General features: G+C 33.6%; 2 protein-coding genes across 11 annotated transcripts; one reads left to right on the forward strand and one right to left on the reverse strand.

Annotated features, from left to right (window-relative positions):
- Window positions 1-258: 258 nt before the first annotated feature.
- LOC100790584 (cytokinin dehydrogenase 5) lies at window positions 259-12,871 on the forward strand. 7 transcript variants are annotated; one of them, XM_041014766.1, is made up of 12 exons: window positions 923-1,852; window positions 1,970-2,142; window positions 2,282-2,321; window positions 2,437-2,560; window positions 2,797-3,089; window positions 3,936-4,145; window positions 4,239-4,287; window positions 4,365-6,358; window positions 6,824-6,951; window positions 7,793-8,068; window positions 10,385-10,647; window positions 12,055-12,870. In XM_041014766.1, the coding sequence occupies exons 8-12, from the start codon at window positions 6,070-6,072 to the stop codon at window positions 12,371-12,373; spliced, it is 1,275 nt and encodes a 424-aa protein (XP_040870700.1). In that variant the 5' UTR covers window positions 923-1,852; window positions 1,970-2,142; window positions 2,282-2,321; window positions 2,437-2,560; window positions 2,797-3,089; window positions 3,936-4,145; window positions 4,239-4,287; window positions 4,365-6,069; the 3' UTR covers window positions 12,374-12,870. The 7 variants fall into 7 exon arrangements, with proteins under 7 accessions (XP_025983940.1, XP_006577980.1, XP_040870700.1 ...); XM_041014767.1 differs by having other exon boundaries at window positions 1,970-2,097; XM_041014765.1 differs by having other exon boundaries at window positions 1,970-2,321.
- LOC100791110 (ribosomal RNA small subunit methyltransferase I) lies at window positions 10,711-17,660 on the reverse strand. Of its 4 annotated transcripts, none has more exons than XM_014774435.3 (7): window positions 16,837-16,935; window positions 16,617-16,753; window positions 16,169-16,277; window positions 15,943-16,087; window positions 15,496-15,538; window positions 14,187-14,305; window positions 10,711-11,587 (listed from the first exon to the last, which is right to left on the reverse strand). In XM_014774435.3, exons 2-7 carry the CDS (start codon window positions 16,743-16,745, stop codon window positions 11,578-11,580), a joined length of 555 nt encoding a protein of 184 aa, XP_014629921.1. In that variant the 5' UTR covers window positions 16,746-16,753; window positions 16,837-16,935; the 3' UTR covers window positions 10,711-11,577. The 4 variants fall into 4 exon arrangements, with proteins under 4 accessions (XP_014629921.1, XP_014629920.1, XP_014629919.1 ...); XM_014774434.3 differs by lacking the exon at window positions 10,711-11,587 and adding an exon at window positions 17,027-17,660 and having other exon boundaries at window positions 14,130-14,305; window positions 16,617-16,745; window positions 16,837-16,933; XM_014774433.3 differs by lacking the exon at window positions 10,711-11,587 and having other exon boundaries at window positions 14,130-14,305.
- Between the last annotated feature and the right edge of the window lie 2,695 nt (window positions 17,661-20,355).

Genomic DNA, 20,355 nt, shown 5'->3' on the forward strand with positions numbered 1-20,355 from the left:
TGTAGTCTAAAATTTTGCCTCTAATTACTGTCTACCGCGGTGTACTTGACCTGTACAATTACCTTTCAGATGCTATTATAACTAGAGAAATTTAGCTCAAGACTTAAAAACAATGGACCAAGAGATGTGCTGTTTCCACAATGAGGCACGTGTCTCCTCGGTCCAGTCACGTGAAGATCCACGTGCCTTTACTCTGAGCTTGAGCCTTAGTAGTTTTTCGTGGTTCTCTCCCTGTCCTATAAATTTGAGAGCCTGTATCTTACATCCTAGACACACAGTAGTGACTAGCTCATTCATTACAATTCATCACCCCAGCCACCAACCCTTTTTTCATGCCAAACCACGAATTTGCTTCTAATTTTCATGCCAAACCCTTTCTTCTTTCTTTTGAGAGAGACGCAATCCGCTCCTCTATCTTACTGGCTAGATCAATTCCTTTCTATTAATTTGCTTCTTTCTCAATTTGTACATGCCTTCGATCTTATAGACATACATATATCTCCTAAACTGCACATAGAGATTTAAAAAAAAAGAACAAGTTACAAGTAGAATTTTTTTGGCAAGAATCGAAGAAAGTGAGTGAGAGAAAAGAATCTTCATCTTTCTGCATGTTGCGTACAGAATCTTTAAAGCCAAATCCTGCTCACGTTAACCCACGACGCTGTTCCAAGATTTTGTTCTCTTCTCTGGAGCTTCCCAACATTCTTCCTTTCCCTCATCCACCACCCCCACTACCCAATAACTCATCATCATCGTACGCCACACACATGACATGCATGTATCTTCATTAATTCCTTAGCGAAACCACACGTACTCTAGCTTGTGGGGTAGTTTTTAATTATTAGTTATTCTTATCTTGTTCAATTCATGGCTGTCAACAACAACAAGCTTGTTCTGTTAACATTCGCCATATGCCGTTTAATAGTAACTGTGGGATTAACGGTGGTCCCGGAGCTGCTCGATGTGGGACTCCAGGGTCGTCTCAGCGTGGACACGTTGGAACTGGAGGCGGCTTCGGTGGATTTCGGGAGGCTGAGTCGAGGGGAGCCTTCGGAGGTAGTCACTACTAGAAAAGTGCTTTTTTACGACGCACTTTTTAAGTCGGTTATTTGGAACCGCCTTAAAAAATGGTGCGGTGGCAAACTTGTAATTATAAAACTGAGAATAATTTTTTACAACGTAAATTCTAAGGCGGTTATCAAAAACCGTCTTAGAATATGCCAGGGTGGTATTTTTGTAATTATAAGAAAAAATTCAACGACGGGTTTTGAGAGAACCGCCTTTGCTTTATTTCCCTGAAATTACATTAGGGATTCCATTTCGATACTACCTAGAGCCGTCCCTTTCCACTGTTGATCGATTTCCTCCGTCTTCACCCAGTCTTCGAAGACTTTGAATGTGGAAAATCTTTGCCACTTCGGCAACTAATACACAAACACAAATTTTGCATTTTTTATTTCTTCCTCGCAGATAGAGGAAGCCACGAGAAGCTTCAACCCTTTTACCCTTCATGGAATCACGTCCATAACGCTACATATTTCTGTTTCTCTTATTCTCATTGGCTTTGTTTTTTTTTCGTTTTGCGCAATTTTGATCTATGGGTCTCGCGAAGAATCTGCGAGGCTCGAGAACGGAAGCGCCACAAGAAGGTTTACCCATTTCGGCGGTTTTCGGTGGCTCCTCTGCTGTCGTAGCTCCGTTGCCATACCTCTCGTCCTGTGCCTTTGATCTCCTCTGTTGTACGTGCCACCGTGACCTCCTCTGCAGTGCCGCCACGTCGGAGTCACCTAATCCCTAAACGAGCAGCACGTCCTGCGCGATTCCCGCCGTGGGCTTCCCCTCACTTTCGAAGGTGTGTGGTTCCTCTTTATATTTTTCGCTTTAACATTTAATACTTGAATGAGGGTTTGTGGTAGTTTTAAGACGATTCTCGAATTAAGCTATGCTCAGTGTTGTGTCTGCTATTCAGGAAGCCGGTGAGGCCTATCTCGTTGGGCTGTTCGAGGATACCCACCTCACGAAGAGAGAGAGCGGGATAAAGAAGAATGTGTTTGAATTCTGAAAAAATTGGAACATGTCTTCAACTACTGTGGTGGGGTGGGTCTTGGATGATTAATTTTGACAAGAAAACTATTTGAATAAGTGAATATCTCATCCATGTATATCAACATCAATAATTTGTTTACTGTGCAATATTTTTTATAACGATAAATTCAATTTAGGCAGAGGGAGTGTAGGATGTGTTAAAGGTCTCAACTCAGTAATGATGGTCTTATTTCAGGGAACATATCTGCATAACAAAGAAATGAAAGCTGCAATAGGTATAAAAATCACTGCCCAAGTGCTTCTTTGTGATATTAAATTGACCTCTTTTTATGCTATTTTTTTATCCAATTGTCTTATTCTTACAAATGTCTAAGCTTTCTTTTTATTCAGGGCCTTGAACATGCCATTCTTGGCACTGATTAATATGTGGTGAAGCCTGATGATAATTTGGAAGAAGTTAAAGAAGCATCCATGGAATATATGCTGTTAGTCATGAGCATGATTCACAGAATCAGTAAGTGTTTTAAGTACAAGTAGGATAATGACATTAACCTTTTCCATGGGACTCTCCAGTCTTTAGCTAAAATGGCTAACAAGTTTGTGGTTAGCAGAGGATTGGAAAAAAAAATGGACCCCGACCTCTGCAGTGTTTTTCTCTTATTTCTGATTCTGACTATTCTGAAGATGTAGATAAATTTAAGATTGTATTATGATTTTGTGTACGAGCTTATTGGTTTCTTATTTTTGAAGAAGCAACCAATGTCATCTTTGGCCTTGCTCTGGGATACAAGTCTATCATTATTCCTATTTTTGCCATTGCAATCAGCATTTTTGTGAGTTTTACTTTTGCTGCAATGTATGGCATTGCTATGGCTGCCCTTGGGATGCTGAGCACCATTGCGACAGGGTTGGCTATTGATGCCTATGGGCCAATCAGTGACAATGCAGGAGGTATTGCTGAGATGGCAGGCATGAGCCATTGTATTCGTGAGAGAACTGATGCCCTTGATGCTGCTGGCAACACTACTGCTGCCATACGCAAGGTACTATGATGCACTTATATTTTTGAGCAGGCTATCTAATTTTCTGGTTCAAATGGAATGCTACATAGATTGCTGTCCCAAATTATATTAATATAGTAATTAAGGTAATCAGAATCATCTTCTAATTTGAAATAATTGAATCAATTGTTAGTAACTCAGGTATATGTTTTTGTTAACGTTATTAAGATGGTTTTAAACTTCTTATATAGTAATTAAGGTAATTAGAATAATTATATTTTCTAATGTGAAATAATTAAAGTCATTATTATTAGTATATGTTTTAATTAAGGTAATTAAGATTATTTTAAATTTTTTATTATAATAAAATTATAGGGACATTTTATGCAATTGAGCGAGAAAATTTTAGAGAGACTTTTTATATTTTTAATTCATAGAATTATTTAAATATAATAATTGAGATAATTTGAATAATTATATATTCTGATTAAAAATAATTAAATTAATTATTATCCACACATATATATGTCTTAATTAAGATAATTAAGATTAATTTAAAATAGAGAAAAAATAATTATATAAAAGACATTATAATATATATATATATATATATATATATATATATATATATATATATATATATATATAATAAATAGTTTTGTTTATTTAAATTACCAGAAAATATACAAGGTTTCATAATTTAATGGGAGGTATATCAAAATTTATTTTATTTCTTTTTAAAAAATATAACTTGCATTTAAAATTAATCAAAAAATATTACACAATATAACAACTGAATTAGGGATTTTATAAAATTTGTTTTATTTTTCACTCCCATATAACAGCTGAATAAGATTTTGTTATATTGTTGTCAAAATGACATTTTAGGGATTTTGTCAAAAGGCACCACGTGGGTACTTGCCAATAGTAACTCTCAAACTCGGGCCATGTATAGGCCCAAAATGTAAGCCGTAACTCGTTAAGAGAAGTTCATTATAAAATGGGAAGAAAGCAGAATTAGGGTTTTATATCGCGCATAGTGTGGTAGCAGCAGCTGAGCTTGTTTCCGTTGCCGCTTCACCCACCGTAGCAACCATGGTATCCGAACGAACTTGGTCCTCTTAGCTCTTTCATAGGTAATAATGGTGGAATCAGCTTATGCTTGCCCTAATTTGATTTGTTTTTGTGCAGATCATTCCCGAGAAGAACCGTAAAGAGATATGCAAATACCTCTTCCAAGGTCCGTTAATTAACGTTGTTGTCTCCTCTTGTGCTTTACGGTTTTGTTAAATTATAAGGTGTGTTTGTTTGATTCAGAGGTGATTCGGCAGTGACCGTGATGGATACCGTGGTGGTCCACGCAGGCCTCATTTTTCAGGTAAATTTTAAAGACTCATTTTTATTTAATGTATTTGTGTGTCATTTTTCTTTTGTGCGACTTACATATTTTGTGTGTTTATATTTTGCTTCCCAATTTTTCTTCATATTTATCTAGACAAAACTATAAATCAAGACCACAATACTATTAAAACTGACAAAAACTTCAAGTGGTTTTGTAACTTTCCAATCGGTTCCATTGAAGCTGACAAACCATCGGAAATTATGTTTAACCATTTTTAATATTGTTGTGACGAACAATTAAATCACAAATCTATAATACAATATTATTTAATTTTGTTTAACCGTTTTTAACACAAATTGTGTCGTTGATTTGCATTGATTGAAAACTTAAGAAGTAAATGCAAAATAAAGATGAATACAGTATTATTTAATTTTCCTTGTTTTTCTATTGTAATAGGAAATAAGAAAGGCAGTGGAAATGACTATTTTTATATTTATAAATAATTCAATGGTTGAAGTTGAATGTTTATTTTTGTATTTATAAATATTTGTTCTATGTACTATATTAACTTATGTACTATATTTTATTTATAAGATTTCCGATGAATCATATGCGTAATTTTTCTTCCTAACACCTTGTATAAAGACTTAGAAGAATAAAGAATCTAATTATTTATTCTTTATATTTACATTTATGTTCTTGATAATTTCAATTTGACATATATATAATACTTGTTTGTTAGACATCATTATCATTTTTATCTTTTAGGAAAAGCAGTTGCTAAATTTGATTTGTATTATGTACAAGTACATTTTTCATGTGGTTTCATCAAAGAATTAGAACAATTATGGCTACAACTTTGTATGTTGGATACATTAGAGGATCATTAATTCAAAAAAGGGTATTCAATTTGCATGGCTACAATTGTTGGCTACAATTATGTCATTTGATGCTATTGTTCAGATTTCATTTGATGTTATTATTTAATTTGCATGGTCTGATATAATTTATAGGTACCAGAGATCAATGTAAAAAAAATTGCATCAATAAAACGAAGTAAAAAAAAAAAAATTAGACATACAAAGACGGTTCCCTAAAACGTCGTAAAATGACAACATAATGTAGACCTATAAAAACGGTTTTCATAACCGTCGTAAATTGGCTTAACATACAAAGACGTTTCCTATAAAACGTTTTTGTATGCAGTCTTGACATGTCATCTAAGACGGTCACAAAGACCATCGTAAATTGGGATAACATACAAAGACGGTCCTCAAAACCGTCCTAAAATGTAAATTTTGATTGTCACCTACTAAGACGGTTATCGTAACCGTCTTTATAATCCAAAATTATCTGTTCACTTTAAGACGGTTATAGAAGAAACGTTGTAATATTTGACGCATACTAAGACGGTTATATATAACCGTCATAGTATTAAAACCTTACAACGACGGTTTCTATAACCGTCGTAAAATAGCTCATACATTTTACGACGTTGGCATTAACGACGGTTAAAAACCGTCGTGACATGGGCATAAGAACCGACTTAAAATCCAAATTTTCTAGTAGTGAGTGCACCCTGCCACGGCGGAGGATGTGGCTAGGGTGGTGAAGGCGGCGTTCGAGTCTCCGTTCGCCGTGTCAGCGAGGGGGCACGGGCATTCGATAAACGGGCAAGCCATGATAAAAGAGAAGAAAGGAGTGGTGATTGAAATGGGAAAAAGTGATAGTGGTGAGGATGGTAGTAGTATTAGAGTGAGTGAGAAAGGAATGTATGTGGACGTGTGGGGTGGGAAGTTGTGGATAGATGTTTTGAGTGCAACATTGGAGTATGGGCTGGCTCCCATGTCTTGGACCGATTACTTGTATTTGTCTGTGGGTGGAACCCTATCCAACGCTGGAATTAGTGGACAAACCTTCAATCACGGTCCTCAGATCACCAATGTTTATGAGCTCGATGTCGTTACAGGTAATTTAATATATAATATAATTTGCATTCACTTTTAACTAATCACAAATATCATTATTGGTATACTTTTTTAAGGTACAATTTTTGCATTCACGGTTAATTTTTACAATAATAGTACTATGTTTAACATTTGACACCTTCAAAGAGAAAAAAAGGAGTTCTACCATTATAAATGATTCTAAAGATGGATTTATATTTTCGAAAATTAATGTTTATTATATACATTTTTAAATAATTTAAATTTGTTGGTGTTATTGTTGCCAAATTTGATTGTTTTACCGTAAGAAATGATGCTTGTGCATGCTAATAACTAGTTGTTCTTGTTCCCCAAGAGGAAAAGTTAATTTTCACTAATTAAACAGAGGTGTCCCACTGGTTTGTCATGGTGCTGAGTACAAACGAATCTCGTTTATCTTTAGCGTGGTTAATCTCGTTGATATCATAATGTGTACTGGTGTGTAACAGGAAAGGGTGAGCTGGTGACATGTTCAGAAGATCGTAACTCGGAGTTGTTCCATGCTGTTCTAGGTGGTCTTGGACAATTTGGAATCATCACAAGGGCTAGAATTGCTCTCGAACCAGCTCCTCACAGAGTGTGTATCTCTCCCACGTACTTTATCTTTCTTTGTCTCTTTTTCTTACTCACACATATACAGTACCCAATTCCCTCTTTCCTAATTGTATGACTCTCTTTTCGTACTAGCTCGTGACCTCGCACATAATATGCTAACATTTCATGTAATAATTGAAGATAAAGTTATAAAAATGAATAATATTATCTGTTTTCATAATGCATACATATACTTCATTTTTATTTTTTAGAAACAACTCAATGTAAATAAAATTTAAAGTGTAAATATTATTTCTTTTTTTCCATCATGGAAAAAAAAAGTCGGTTGAACATGATTTCCATGAGATGATAGGAGGGGCACACACGATGCGTCTTTTCTTGGAAATCTTTCTTCACATCAGCGACAAAACCTAAAAAAAGGGTCGTTTTCGAAGGGATGGTTTGGGTACTCTTCTAACAATATAAAGCTGGAATAATTATCGTTTGCGTGTCGCCTGCCTGGGACATTCTCTGTTTTAATTCATTTCTCTTAACGAACTAATATCACTATCGATTAAGGGAACTGATATCAATGAGCTATAACAATAGAATATTCTCGTCTAATTAATATTATTAGGGTTTAATTTCTATTTACTGTAAATTAATATTACTATAAGAAATTTTACATTTTCAATCAATCATACATCATCGTGGTGGTATAACTTTTAAAGTGATAATTACTATAAAAAGGAACATATACTTCTCATACATGTTTATTTATAATTGAGAGATTAGATAAAATTTGTTTACACGTTCAATAGATATATTATTTTCTCCAATAAAATTATATTAGAGTTAGATATATGATAAATATTTAAGTGCAGGTTCGGTGGATACGAGTACTGTATTCGAATTTTGCAAGGTTTTGTAAGGACCAGGAGTATCTGATATCTCTGCATGGGAAAGCAGCAAGGGAGAGATTCGACTATGTGGAGGGTTTCGTGATAGTTGATGAAGGGCTGATCAATAATTGGAGGTCTTCGTTCTTTTCAGCTAGTAACCCAGTTAAAATCACTTCCCTCAACGCTGACGGAGGTGTTTTGTACTGCTTGGAGATTACCAAAAATTACGACCAAGGAAACGCAGATTCTGTTGATGAGGTACGTACACACCCAATCCCACGTACATTTTCTCTTCTTTGTCAGTGCCTTCACTTATATATAATATTATTGACTGTTCATACACTTAGTGCGCTGTCACAATAAAATATATTCATTTAACTTTCATTAGTTTAATTATGTGAAGTTACCTTATTTCGTTTACTAATAACGTGTTCATATCTTATTTATTGCGTACTCCACTTCGTGTACACATTATAATTGTCATTTTTTATCATTTTACACCAAGAAAATAATAAATAAATAAGACTAATAATAATTTTATAAAATTAATATTTTATTATTATTAATTCATTTATAAATTTTGTTATTTATAATTAATATGATAAGCGATATAATTAAAAAATAATAATTAATGTTACATTTAAAAATTAAAATGATAATTATTTTGAAATATTTTTTTCTCTTGTATGACAGTTACTTTAATGTTGAAGAAAATTTAGATAGAATTAAACAAAATGATTGGACAAAATAATTAATATATTAAAGTTAAAATTAAATTATTTCAGTATTATTTAAGTTTGATATTTAATAAAAATAATTTTTTATTCGATTTTACTTATTTTTTGATTGAATTCTAGATTAGTTGAGATTCAATTTTTTTAATGAGTTGGAGGGATAGGAAAAAAATAGTTAGATAGAATTAATTCTTGAAAGAGTGAAAAAAAAATACATTGAAGCTTTTTTTTATTGAAACGTGTAAGAATCGAGATTCTAACAAAAAATAAAACAGGGCTTAAGTAGTTAAGTTTTTACCAAAATCACTCCACCTAGCTAGCTAATGTTGCCTGTTTAATTTACTTTATGTATTTTTATTTTTTTTTCGGTTACATCCATTTGTTTAAAATAATTGTTTCTCAAATATGCTACTTGATGTCCATGTTGTTCAAATTCTAAACTCTAGAAAAGACATGAAATATAAGTATGTGTCAGAATAATTAATTAAGTCTTCGGGCTTTTTCGTCCAGTTTTTGTTAGTTGGTCAACACATTTATGCTTCAGAGATTCTATAGGATTTATAGGGAGCAAAATATAAAATTAACAGGCAAACATAAAAGGACAAAATTAATGGCGTTGATTTGAACATCAATTAAAAAGTAACATTGATATTCATAACAAATTAACAGACAAATGTGAAAGAACAAAAATAGCATTATTCAATACCAGTTGTTTTTACCACATTAAATTTGAACGTTTAGTTTTGAGTCATCTGTCCTTTCTCTCTTTATCGTTCTACCCTTGAGAAGATCAACGGAAGAAATATGTCAATTATTCTGACGAATACTCTCATATGATTATGCGATTAATGTCAAGATTTTCTTCGTTCACAAATTCATGCTTACTTTAATAATTCAGTATCTGTCTGTTTTATGTTTGAAGTCTGATTTAATATTGTTAATGGTATCTTTAAGTAATTGGTCAAACAATTCAATTAACAAGAAAAATGATATACGCTGTCCAGAGGTAATCACATTTTATTTAATTTCATAATTTATTGAATTAAAACCTTGGTTCTTCCTTCATCGCTGTCCTCGTATATGATTATTCTCTGTACCCAAACATTGACCAGTCTCTAGTTGTAGAACAGAATGCAATAAAACATACAAAAGAAAACATGTGGAAGATCTTGTGCAATCTATCATCTCGATTCAATCGCAAGATTGAATGCAACCTTTACAATAGTTAATTTTCACTGTTTAAAAATGCCGGCAGTCCACCAGAATATTCTCTCACTTGTTTTTAACTTCTCTTAATTAATTCTTGTCAAAGCTATATATAACTGCTCACAATAGTGGGTCTCATATCCCGACAAAAGCACCGGCTACCTTAGCTAGCAGCTTTCCTTTTTCATGCATAACTATTTAATTTAAGACCTAGAGAGGAAAAAAGAGATAAATATAGTTTAAATAAGTGATATGATGTTATAGAAAAATAAACATAAAATATGTTACTAGAGTATTTCATTTATATATATATATATATACTCCACTTTTATAAATATATTTAAATAAATAGTTATTTGTATTTTGATCTACTAGAATGACGTATGAGAGATTTTTTTTTAATCTTTAATTTTTGTTATTAAGTACTTATGTTTTTAAAGTTAAACAAAGTTAGTCTTTCTATTAATATTCTTTACAAAACGTCAAAACCTTTAAGTTCATTTTCTGTTTAAAATATTTATAAATTATATCTATTACATTATTTAAATACTTTTTATTCGAAGCATACCAACCGAAATTAAACATCAAAAGACATTTTCTTAGATTTCTCTTTGTACGTTTTTATGGTATGCAGGAAATACAAGCTCTATTGAAAAAGTTAAATTTTATACCAACATCGGTTTTCACAACGGACTTGCCTTACGTGGATTTTCTGGATCGTGTACATAAGGCAGAGCTGAAGCTTAGATCCAAGGGTTTATGGGATGTACCTCATCCGTGGCTCAACCTTTTTGTTCCAAAATCAAGGATAGGGGACTTCGACAAGGGTGTGTTCAAGGGCATTCTTGGAAATAAGACAAGTGGACCTATCCTCATATACCCTATGAACAAAAACAAGTAAGTTTATAAATATATATTTCCGCATGCATATCCATTTGTTATACTATCATATTCATCCATGTCCTAGTCATATATATGTAGAATAAAACCACTGCATGTTTGCAGGCATGCACATATCTCCTCATATATAAACCACATGTCTGCTGCTGATAGCCTCATATCGACTGTCAGTGTTTAGGGAAGAAGAAAAGAAAAGAAAAAGTTCAAATGAGTAATGAAATAGAGTATGAAGTTTTGTGATCATATATGAAAGAGAAAAACCTGCAACATAATATATATTTTCTACAACGAATATTCCCAATAATTATGGAACTAGATGAAAATGTGTGAAGATTCTCCACGATTGATGGACAGATAGTACTATTGTCGGAATTAATGGATTAGGGAATAAACAGAATCTAGACGTTTACATTAATCCTAATAATAGATGGCTGAATCTGTTTGTTTCTACTTTCATTGTGTGTATTAATTAATCCAGGTCCTCGATAATTCTTGAATTAAAGAAGATTCTGTTTGATAAATTTGTCTACACTTAATTAAACACTGACAAAAAAAACTAAAATGAATTAATTTATTTTTATAAATTAAAATTTACATCTCAATAAAATATTAGCTATAGATAACTTAAATTAAGAATGCTTAATCCAATTAAGTGAAAATAAAAAATATGAAAAGAACAAGAAGCACAGTGAGGTGCATGTAGTGGAAAGACATGGAAGACACACGAGGGTTGTATTGTAGCCAACATAGCAGATGAAAATCTGCATCAAAGCCAGCTAGGAAGTGCCACGTTTATTATTTCTTGACCAGAAGCAAACAAAATGGATGGCCATGATCATCCAACTGGAGAGATTCTGGTGTCAGAAGATCTTCCATAGGGACCCACTCCTCGAATGGTAGGGATGTCTCCTCTCCACTCCTCACCTTTTATACTAACCTAGTTCCATAGACACCGCCATATGCATCAACTTCCAGGTCAATATCAATATAATATGCACAAATAAACAAATAAAAACCATAATAATTGCACTTAGTTATGTTTTTTTTTTTTCATTTTAAAAATACCAAAAATTAATGATAATGATATCACAAATAAAAATAAAAATGCATGTTTGTTAGAGGGTATATAATATAAGAAAGACAACGCTTGTCCAAAGCATTTATATATAGAGAGAGAGAATAAGATAAAAAATTAAATGAATTCTATGTATCTTGCCATAGGTTTCTGACTGATAAGTCGATGGATTATTAATGTTTTTGAATTAGACCACGAATTAGAAATACTTAAAAAAGTTCTATTGTTATTTCAACAGAGTAGTAGTAAGTAAAGTAAATGGTTTCAAGTGTGCAGTATAGATGAATAGAAAAATTCAAAAGATGATTTTGGGCGATGGTGATGTGTAGGTGGGACCAGCGAAGCTCGGTGGTGACACCAGAAGAGGATGTGTTTTACCTGGTGGCATTTCTAAGATCGGCATTGGATACTGAGACGCTGGAGTACCTGACTAATCAGAACCGTCAAATTCTGAAATTCTGCCATGATATAGAGATCAAGGTAAAACAATACCTGCCCCATTACACTACGCAGCAGGAGTGGATGGACCACTTTGGTGATAAGTGGACCCAGTTCAATGCTAGGAAGATGCAATTCGATCCCCGCCGAATCTTAGCCACAGGCCAGCAAATTTTTCAGTTTCATCCCTCACTCACCCTCAATATGTAGAACAAACATGCAAAATGGATAAATAATCTTGGGTTCATGTTGAGTAGCAAGTGCTGTATTATTGTAATTAGGAAATACAAGGAGGATCATGGCAAAAAAAGAATTAGAAGGATGTAGTTGTAGTGCACTAGTGAAGGATCAAGAGTTGTTGAGGTGTTGTTATCTGAGGGTAATAAAATTGATGATGGAGTTGGATTTTTGTTATGTAATGGGGTCTTGTAGCAAATTAAGTAAGGAACCCAATAAGGATTAGGCCCAAAGAATATAAGGAGTGGTGGGGCCCGCTTTGGAGGAGGAAAAGGGCAATGCGCAAGTGCACATGAGCACCGCCCGTCTGGTTTGGCTGTCTCGTTTTTCAATATAGATATCTTTTATTACCCATCCAAATTCCTCGTACATATAATTCTTCTAGATGTATTAGTCTGTATGTTTATTTCAAATGGAAACATTTAATCAGTGACTCCTTATAAAACATAATCAACGGCATTTATGAATAAAGTTAATAAGTTAAGAGGGAAAGGAAAGAGGAGAGGAAAATGTTCAAATGAATCAAATTTCTCCCATTAACATTTTTAATAAAATTAATATTTATCGATAAAAAAAATATCAACAAGTTAAGAAAATAATAATAATAGACATGTATTGCTAATATAAAAGTTTCCGTACACAATTAATTAATTAGAAACTATCTTAAATATCACTTTTAACAAAGTAATAATATAAATCAATAACATAACTTTTTTTTTATCACTATAATATTAATGTGACATATTTGTCTATTTTGAGAGGTTGGAAACTTGGAGACGAGCTCTAGAAACACATGACTTTCGCCTAAACAGAAGCAAATCGGAGTATATGGAATGTAAGTTCAACAAAAGTAAGAGGGTATCTAACTCAGATGTGAAAATAGAAGACCATATTATCCCTCAAGTCACACAGTTTAAATATCTTGGGTCTGTAATACAGGATGATGGAGAAATTGAAGGGGATGTGAATCATCGCATTCAAGCAGGATGGATGAAATGGAGAAAAGCATCAGGGGTGTTATGTGATGCAAAGGTACCGATCAAGCTAAAGGGAAAGTTTTATCGGACTGCGGTAAGACCGGCGATTTTGTACGGAACAGAATGTTGGGCGGTCAAGAGCCAACATGAGACTAAAGTAGGTGTAGCGGAGATGAGGATGTTGCGGTGGATGTGTGGTAAGACTCGACAGGATAAAATTAGAAACGGAGCTATTAGAGAGAGGGTTGGAGTAGCGCCTATTGTAGAGAAGATGGTGGAAAATAGACTTAGGTGATTTGGGCATGTAGAGAGAAGACCGGTAGACTCTGTAGTGAGGAGAGTAGACCAGATGGAGAGAAGGCAAACAATTCGAGACAGAGGAAGACCCAAAAAAACTATAAGAGAAGTTATCAAGAAGGATTTCGAACTTAATGATTTGGATAGAAGTATGGTACTTGATAGAACATTATGGCAGAAGTTGATCCATGTAGCCGACCCCACCTAGTGGGATAAGGTGTTGTTGTTGTTGTTGTATTTGTCTATTTTATTAATGATTAATTTCTGTTGGAGAACTTAATTTATTACTTTTAATAGGATTTCTTCTTTTAATAATATTTTTTTTCATCCAAAAATATAAACTCAAAATCTTATTTAAAGATATCAAATCTAATACCACTTAAATAAATAAATTACATGTTAATATAACACGTATTAATTTGTGATGAGATCATAATATAAATAAAGCAAGCATATGCCTTGTAAGTTGGGAATTCTTCTTAGTTTCTGAAAGTTAAGGAATTAAAATGTACCAAAAGACAGCACCGGCAAGATCCATTCGACTAACTACGTGTAATGGTACTGCAAAAGCAGGCTTAATGCATTTAATGGCTTTTACTCTACTAGCATTTTCCTCCAAGGTGTCATCCCGCTAGAATTCAAGAGCGTGCAACCCCAAAAAAAAGAAGAAAAAGGGCCGTTAGTCAGAACACGATGTTTACTCTACAAAAGGATGTAGGTGTAGTTAAATAAAAATATCATATGAGAACAAGAATTATGCATATTGATTAAGCAAACTATTAACAAAATTCTACAAAACAAAAGCATACTGATAGGTTGCTATTAAGTTTCATAAAGCCCGCTTCTACACTCAAAGCCACAAACGCAAAATCAAACATCCTTAGCATCACCCCTGTTAAAGATTCAATTCAATATTCTTTCAAGTTAAACCCAATATCAGGTATAATAAAAGTAGTAATTTCAAATCCCAAATTCAGGCAGACTAAAGTAACTGTAGTTAATGAATAATTAATTTTTTTTATCAGAACATAAAAGACATTCTTTTCACAAGCAAAATGGAAATAAAAATGTATAACAAGACCCCATCTATGATTAACTTTATTTTATGTATTCCATTGGTGTGGACACATACAGAGTCAAAAATACCAATGGCCCCCTTTGTTCGTATAACTACAAATTAAGTGAAATGTAGTTGCAAAATCAACAACTTCAAAATAATCATAACAGAAATAAGATAATTAACCAATTGAAAGTAATCTGTTCTAGTTTTGTGTTCTTCCTCTCGAAGCTTCCTCTTTCTTTTCTAGATGTGATCTTTCTGTATTGATTTTTCTGCTAAGGTTCCTCATTTCTCTTTGATTAATTGCTCTCTGGTCTCAATCCTCTCACACTTCTCCTACCTCTTTCTTTTCTAGATTGTGCTCTTCCTCTCAAAGCTTCCTCTTTCTTTTCTAGATAAGTGATTTTTCTGCTAAGGTTCCATGTTTCACTTCGAGTTTGAAGTTATAAACCGATGAAACAAGGTTGGCTCTCTGGACTACGTACCCATTGGAGTTATTCCATGTGGTTTAAGGATGAAGCAAGGTTGGCTCTCCACACCCATTGGAGTTGCTCCCATTGACGCAGTGGTTTAAGAGAAATGTCGGATGGTTCATTAACCATCCAATAATAGTATTGACTCAAACTATCCAACCCATTATTTTTTATTTTTTATAATTGGAGTTTGGTTGGATTTATTTATGGATGAACTAGAAAGTTATGGGATAAACAGATCCAAATTGCCGCCCCTACGGAATAATGAGAGTTAAATGCTAAACTTACCTCTTCATGTAACTTAGTCATTTCCCGAGCAATAACACATTGCCTGCAATATCATCGAATTGACGAGTCAACTGATCTGAGTCAATATTCCCAAAAGCCACACTTCTAAAATCCTTAAATATTTCCCAAAGGAACCCCCCAGCATAAAAAAAATGCAAAGCTCACAGAAGGTATTGTTAGTGCAAGTTGTTTGTAGAACATTAATACACAAGACATCAAAATTCATGCTAAGTTTGAATGATAAAATAAACAAACAGATCATGGTTCAGAACCTCAATGATTATATATTGCAAAAAAAAAAAGGATTCTCCAACTGGAAATTTTGAGAGGGGAGACAAAAGCTATAGTGATAAGTGATTAGAAGAAAAGGCCGACAACTGTATAGTACTTTTATCGTGGAAGTAAGCATTATTATATAGCATCGGGGTTTAGGTTAACTCTTAGCACCTTGCATCACCAAAAATTGAAGAACTCTCATCAAGGAACTGAGAAAGCTTGTGAGGAGCAACATAAAATATTTGAGTTGTAGTTTGATCAGCTGAAACCATGAGCCTTTTTCTTCTCAATTCCGAATGTTTAGGAAGAAAACCAACTACAAAATCATACATCACAACAGCCATCTTAGACCCCAAAATGCCATAAATGCCAAAATTCAGTTTAGCCAGCTTATTACCAAATGTAAATTCATCAGTAGTTAAACCCGAGGCAGAAAGAGCTGATACCAAAGCACAGGGACCAGGGATTGGAACAACCAGGATATTCTCACTCACACACAGTTTGGCCTGCATTAAAATTTGAGAAGCTTTCGGGTCATTACAAAATCTCATCACCAAACACGCACTCGGTAAACATATAATATGAGGAGTGATAGCAATGCCCTCTAACACACTCTTACTAGTTTACTAATACACATTCTACTATTGATTAAAATTTATTGAAAAATATGAAATCATGAGAGACTCATTAATTGAGAAACTGGACCAAGCAACAATTGTGATTTCCAATAAATTTCAGTCGATGAGGAAGATTGCTTTAAAAAGTGTATTGCTAGCATTTCCCATAAACATACAGAGATGTTGACAAATGACAATGATAAATTCGCATTGCGAAAACGCACTTACCAACTCCATACCGGGATCACTGATGCCTGGCATTCCAGCATCACTTATGAGAGCCACAATCTCACCCTGCTTCAACCTCCTCAGCACAACCTGTTCCCTTTGCGATTCATTGAACTTGTGATAACTCATCTGAAGAGCTACAAAAGACCATTAGAATAGGCAAATTAGAAAGGAAAAGGAACTATATTACACGTTGCTATTGCGATTGGATAAGGCTTACAAGGGGTGTTTTGATGTGATAGTGATGAAGCAACTTCCCCGAGTGCCTCGTGTCCTCTGAGAGTATGACGTCAGCCGAGTTCAGCACGCGAATAGCCCTGCGCGTGGGTGCGTGCGCGCGAATCAAACAAATGTAATAAACTCAAACACAGAAGTGAAATGAGGAAAATATAGAGTGAGATGTTGGGTACCTCAGAGTGATATCTTCGAGATTTCCGATTGGTGTTCCAACGAGGTAAAGACCGGGTTTCAGAGAGTGCGAGTGAGGTGTATCCTTTTGGTGACCCTACGAGTTGAAAATTGAAATTCAAATTGGGTGAGTGATGCAAGGAATATTATAATTGTTTCTGTCGCCACAAGGTCATGCCTCGAAGAAAGTATAATGTCTCCACTTTTTAGGTCTAGTACGAGTTATATGTTAACTCGTATTGGAATCAGGTGGTTCAACATCCAAGTTAATGGGACTTGGACGAGTGGACCCAACAAGAAGGGAATGGTACACAACTCCTCAGCCTCTTATGGTGGCGCCAAGAGACTAAATATGTACCGAAAGTGAAATGAACCTAGGCATGGCATGAACATGAAATTACAGGTAGCAGAGGGAGCTGGAGCAGAAGAAGGAGAAGAGAGAAGAGGGAAGTTGCTTGCGAATGCTAATGGGAAGTCCATTGGTAGCGCCGAAACGGAAGTGAAGTGCTGCGGCAAAACAAATCGCCGTCCAAGGCAATCGTCGAATCAACATTTTCCCTATGCGGAAAATTCGGAACGCTATCGGTGCAGACACACAGCACACGGATCCTTTTGCCTTTCAATCAGGCCCAATGGATTACACAATCCAACAAGAGATTTGGACCAGTAGAACAGTCCAACAACGGATACTTTGACCAAAAACTTGAAGAAGAAAAAAACAACAATACAAACAGAAAAATATCATCCATAGTCAAGATAGTTGACTTGATTGAATAGAATGTGTTAGTTATTATAAATTAATCAATTATGTATTATTCAAATTTTTATTTTTATATAATTAAAGTCTATATTAAATATATATTTTTAGTATATAATTATATTATAATTACAATTTATAATAAAAAGTATTTTAAATATATTGATTTTTTTTAAAAATCAAAGACAGGTAACATGGTCATAGGAGGTTTAGAGCAACTCAGGTACCTGTTCAAACCAACTGGTAGACCCCCTGGGAAATTGTTTTTGTTTACTTCTCAAACATAGTTCTTCAAAATTTATTTTACAAAATAGTTTAAAATAAAACAACAACGACACAATCAAATTTATTACACAATTAAATATCGTCAACTTACTTAACACAATATCAAGTGAATTATACTAGTGAATTGAATACTACCACATTTAACTTAAAACTTCATGCTTTTAGTGTATGAGTCTTTGTCATTTATAAATTCTTAAATTTGTCCTCAATGCAAAATTTCTTCACTCAACTTTGACGCATTTCATTCAAAAGTAATAACATGACTGACAAGTTAGCAAAGATTAATTGCTTTTCAATTTTGAGGCCCATTGGGTTGAGGATGTTCCACCTGATACAGTGTCTTCCTCTGATTTGATTTAATGAAATTTCATTACTTGGGGAGAGAGAGAAAGAGAGATTAAAGAAAGCTATGAAAAGCTATAAGTGAGATTCATACCCACCTTTGTTTCCTAACAATTAATCTGACTCGCTAACCAATGGAATTATGGGAAACCCTCCGAATCCAACGCCCACCCCACAATGGCCATAACATATTTGAATTGAAACATTTTTTTTTTTTGGTCTTAAAGGAAAAAGGAAAAGGACTGCCACTTAGAAAACTCACCCACTACTTCTCCAAACATTTATTAAGGCGTTTTTACATCAGAATTACAAGACTATTAAAAAATTTCATCAGATAAATAATTAGTGCAATAACTCAGTTTCCGAATAATTACAGCAAAAATTCCATCAATTAATTATTAATTCCAGGCTTGCTTGACCAAATAAATTTAATAATAATCTCGAGTTTAAATTTTAAGTATATAATTATATTTGAGTTTTATTTTCTATGATGAGCTTACCCTACTTAAACAGTATTATTTTCTATACAAGATACATGTTATAATTAAGAAAAATATATATTTGAGGCTTGATCAAAGATGATCTGTATATCAATCCATACCATTTTATGAAAGAATTACCCTCAATCACATGAAAGGGAGGGATGGACGCAAAAACTGTATTTTACTGGTTTGGCCTAAACACAGAGACCAGAATGACCTGGATCACACCAGATGGAATCTATTTTGGTAAAAAGGTACCAGTGATACATAGCTAACTGGATTTCTTGCAGGTTGCGACCAACAATATTCATCAACCCCGCTAATTGTAGTTGTAGGTTACTAATTACGCATTTAATCAGAGGAACCCATAAGTCATTTGATTTGCCACTACCATGGATAAACATCACATCCATAGAATAGATCGTTTAACAAATTAAAGCTAACAATAATATCTACTTAAATACTCATTATTTTTGGTTTGGTATGAGGAATACGGGGTCTAAGATCGGCATTATAGCTAGGATTTTGAAACAATTAAATGAATATGTGCGTTTTGAGTTATAAGTTATTATCCTATTACATGCAGTTTTACATCGCTATCTCTGGTTGTTATTCCAGGAACAAAACAAAAGGTCAAGTGCCAGTGAAGATAACATATATAACAGTGGCGGTAAACATAAGTAGATATGTGAAAGCGATATTGAATCTTTATATTAAATGAATGAATACCTAAGTTATAACTTAGTTTGAAATAAAATAAACAAAGGCCGACGAATCGAACAAAAATTAAAATAAGTGCGAGTATTGAAATTCACTAAAACATGAATCTTGCATCAAGTGCTTTTCAAAATTAGAATGTTACTCAATTACAGAAAATCCTAAGAACTACTTTTATATTTTTTTTTTAAAAAAAAAAACAAAGGAGTGTACTGTTCATTTCATGAAAAAAACTAAAAGAAACGTTACGTGAATAAAAAACGACGAAAATAAATTCTCTCTCTCTCTCTCTCTCTCTCTCTCTCTCTATATATATATATATATATATATATATATATATATATATATATATATATACTTAATAATATTATACATGCACATACATATATAACTTTTTTAGTTTATATTCTATCGCTTGAAAATGTTAACAGATTTACATGTAATCTAATAACTTGGTACTTTATTTCTCTCCTGCTCGAAAGGTGTTGGATTCTTAAAAACTAGTGGAAGAGGAACCTAACTCCACTATCGTCAAGAAGAAAGAAGGAAAATACCTCCTTTTTAAACTTCCCTCGAAAGTCAATGAATCATACGAATTCAAGAACACAAAATAAAGCATTAATATGTCAGATATGCGCCCGTGGGGGATTAGATCGAGAGCAAAAGAGAAGAAAGTTTCTCACAAATGAAATATTCTTATCTTGAATGTATATATAATAATAGAGTCAAAAGAACAATAATGGTTAAT

Source organism: Glycine max, chromosome 4, assembly GCF_000004515.6.
Source record: "Glycine max cultivar Williams 82 chromosome 4, Glycine_max_v4.0, whole genome shotgun sequence".
Lineage (NCBI taxonomy): Eukaryota > Viridiplantae > Streptophyta > Magnoliopsida > Fabales > Fabaceae > Glycine > Glycine max.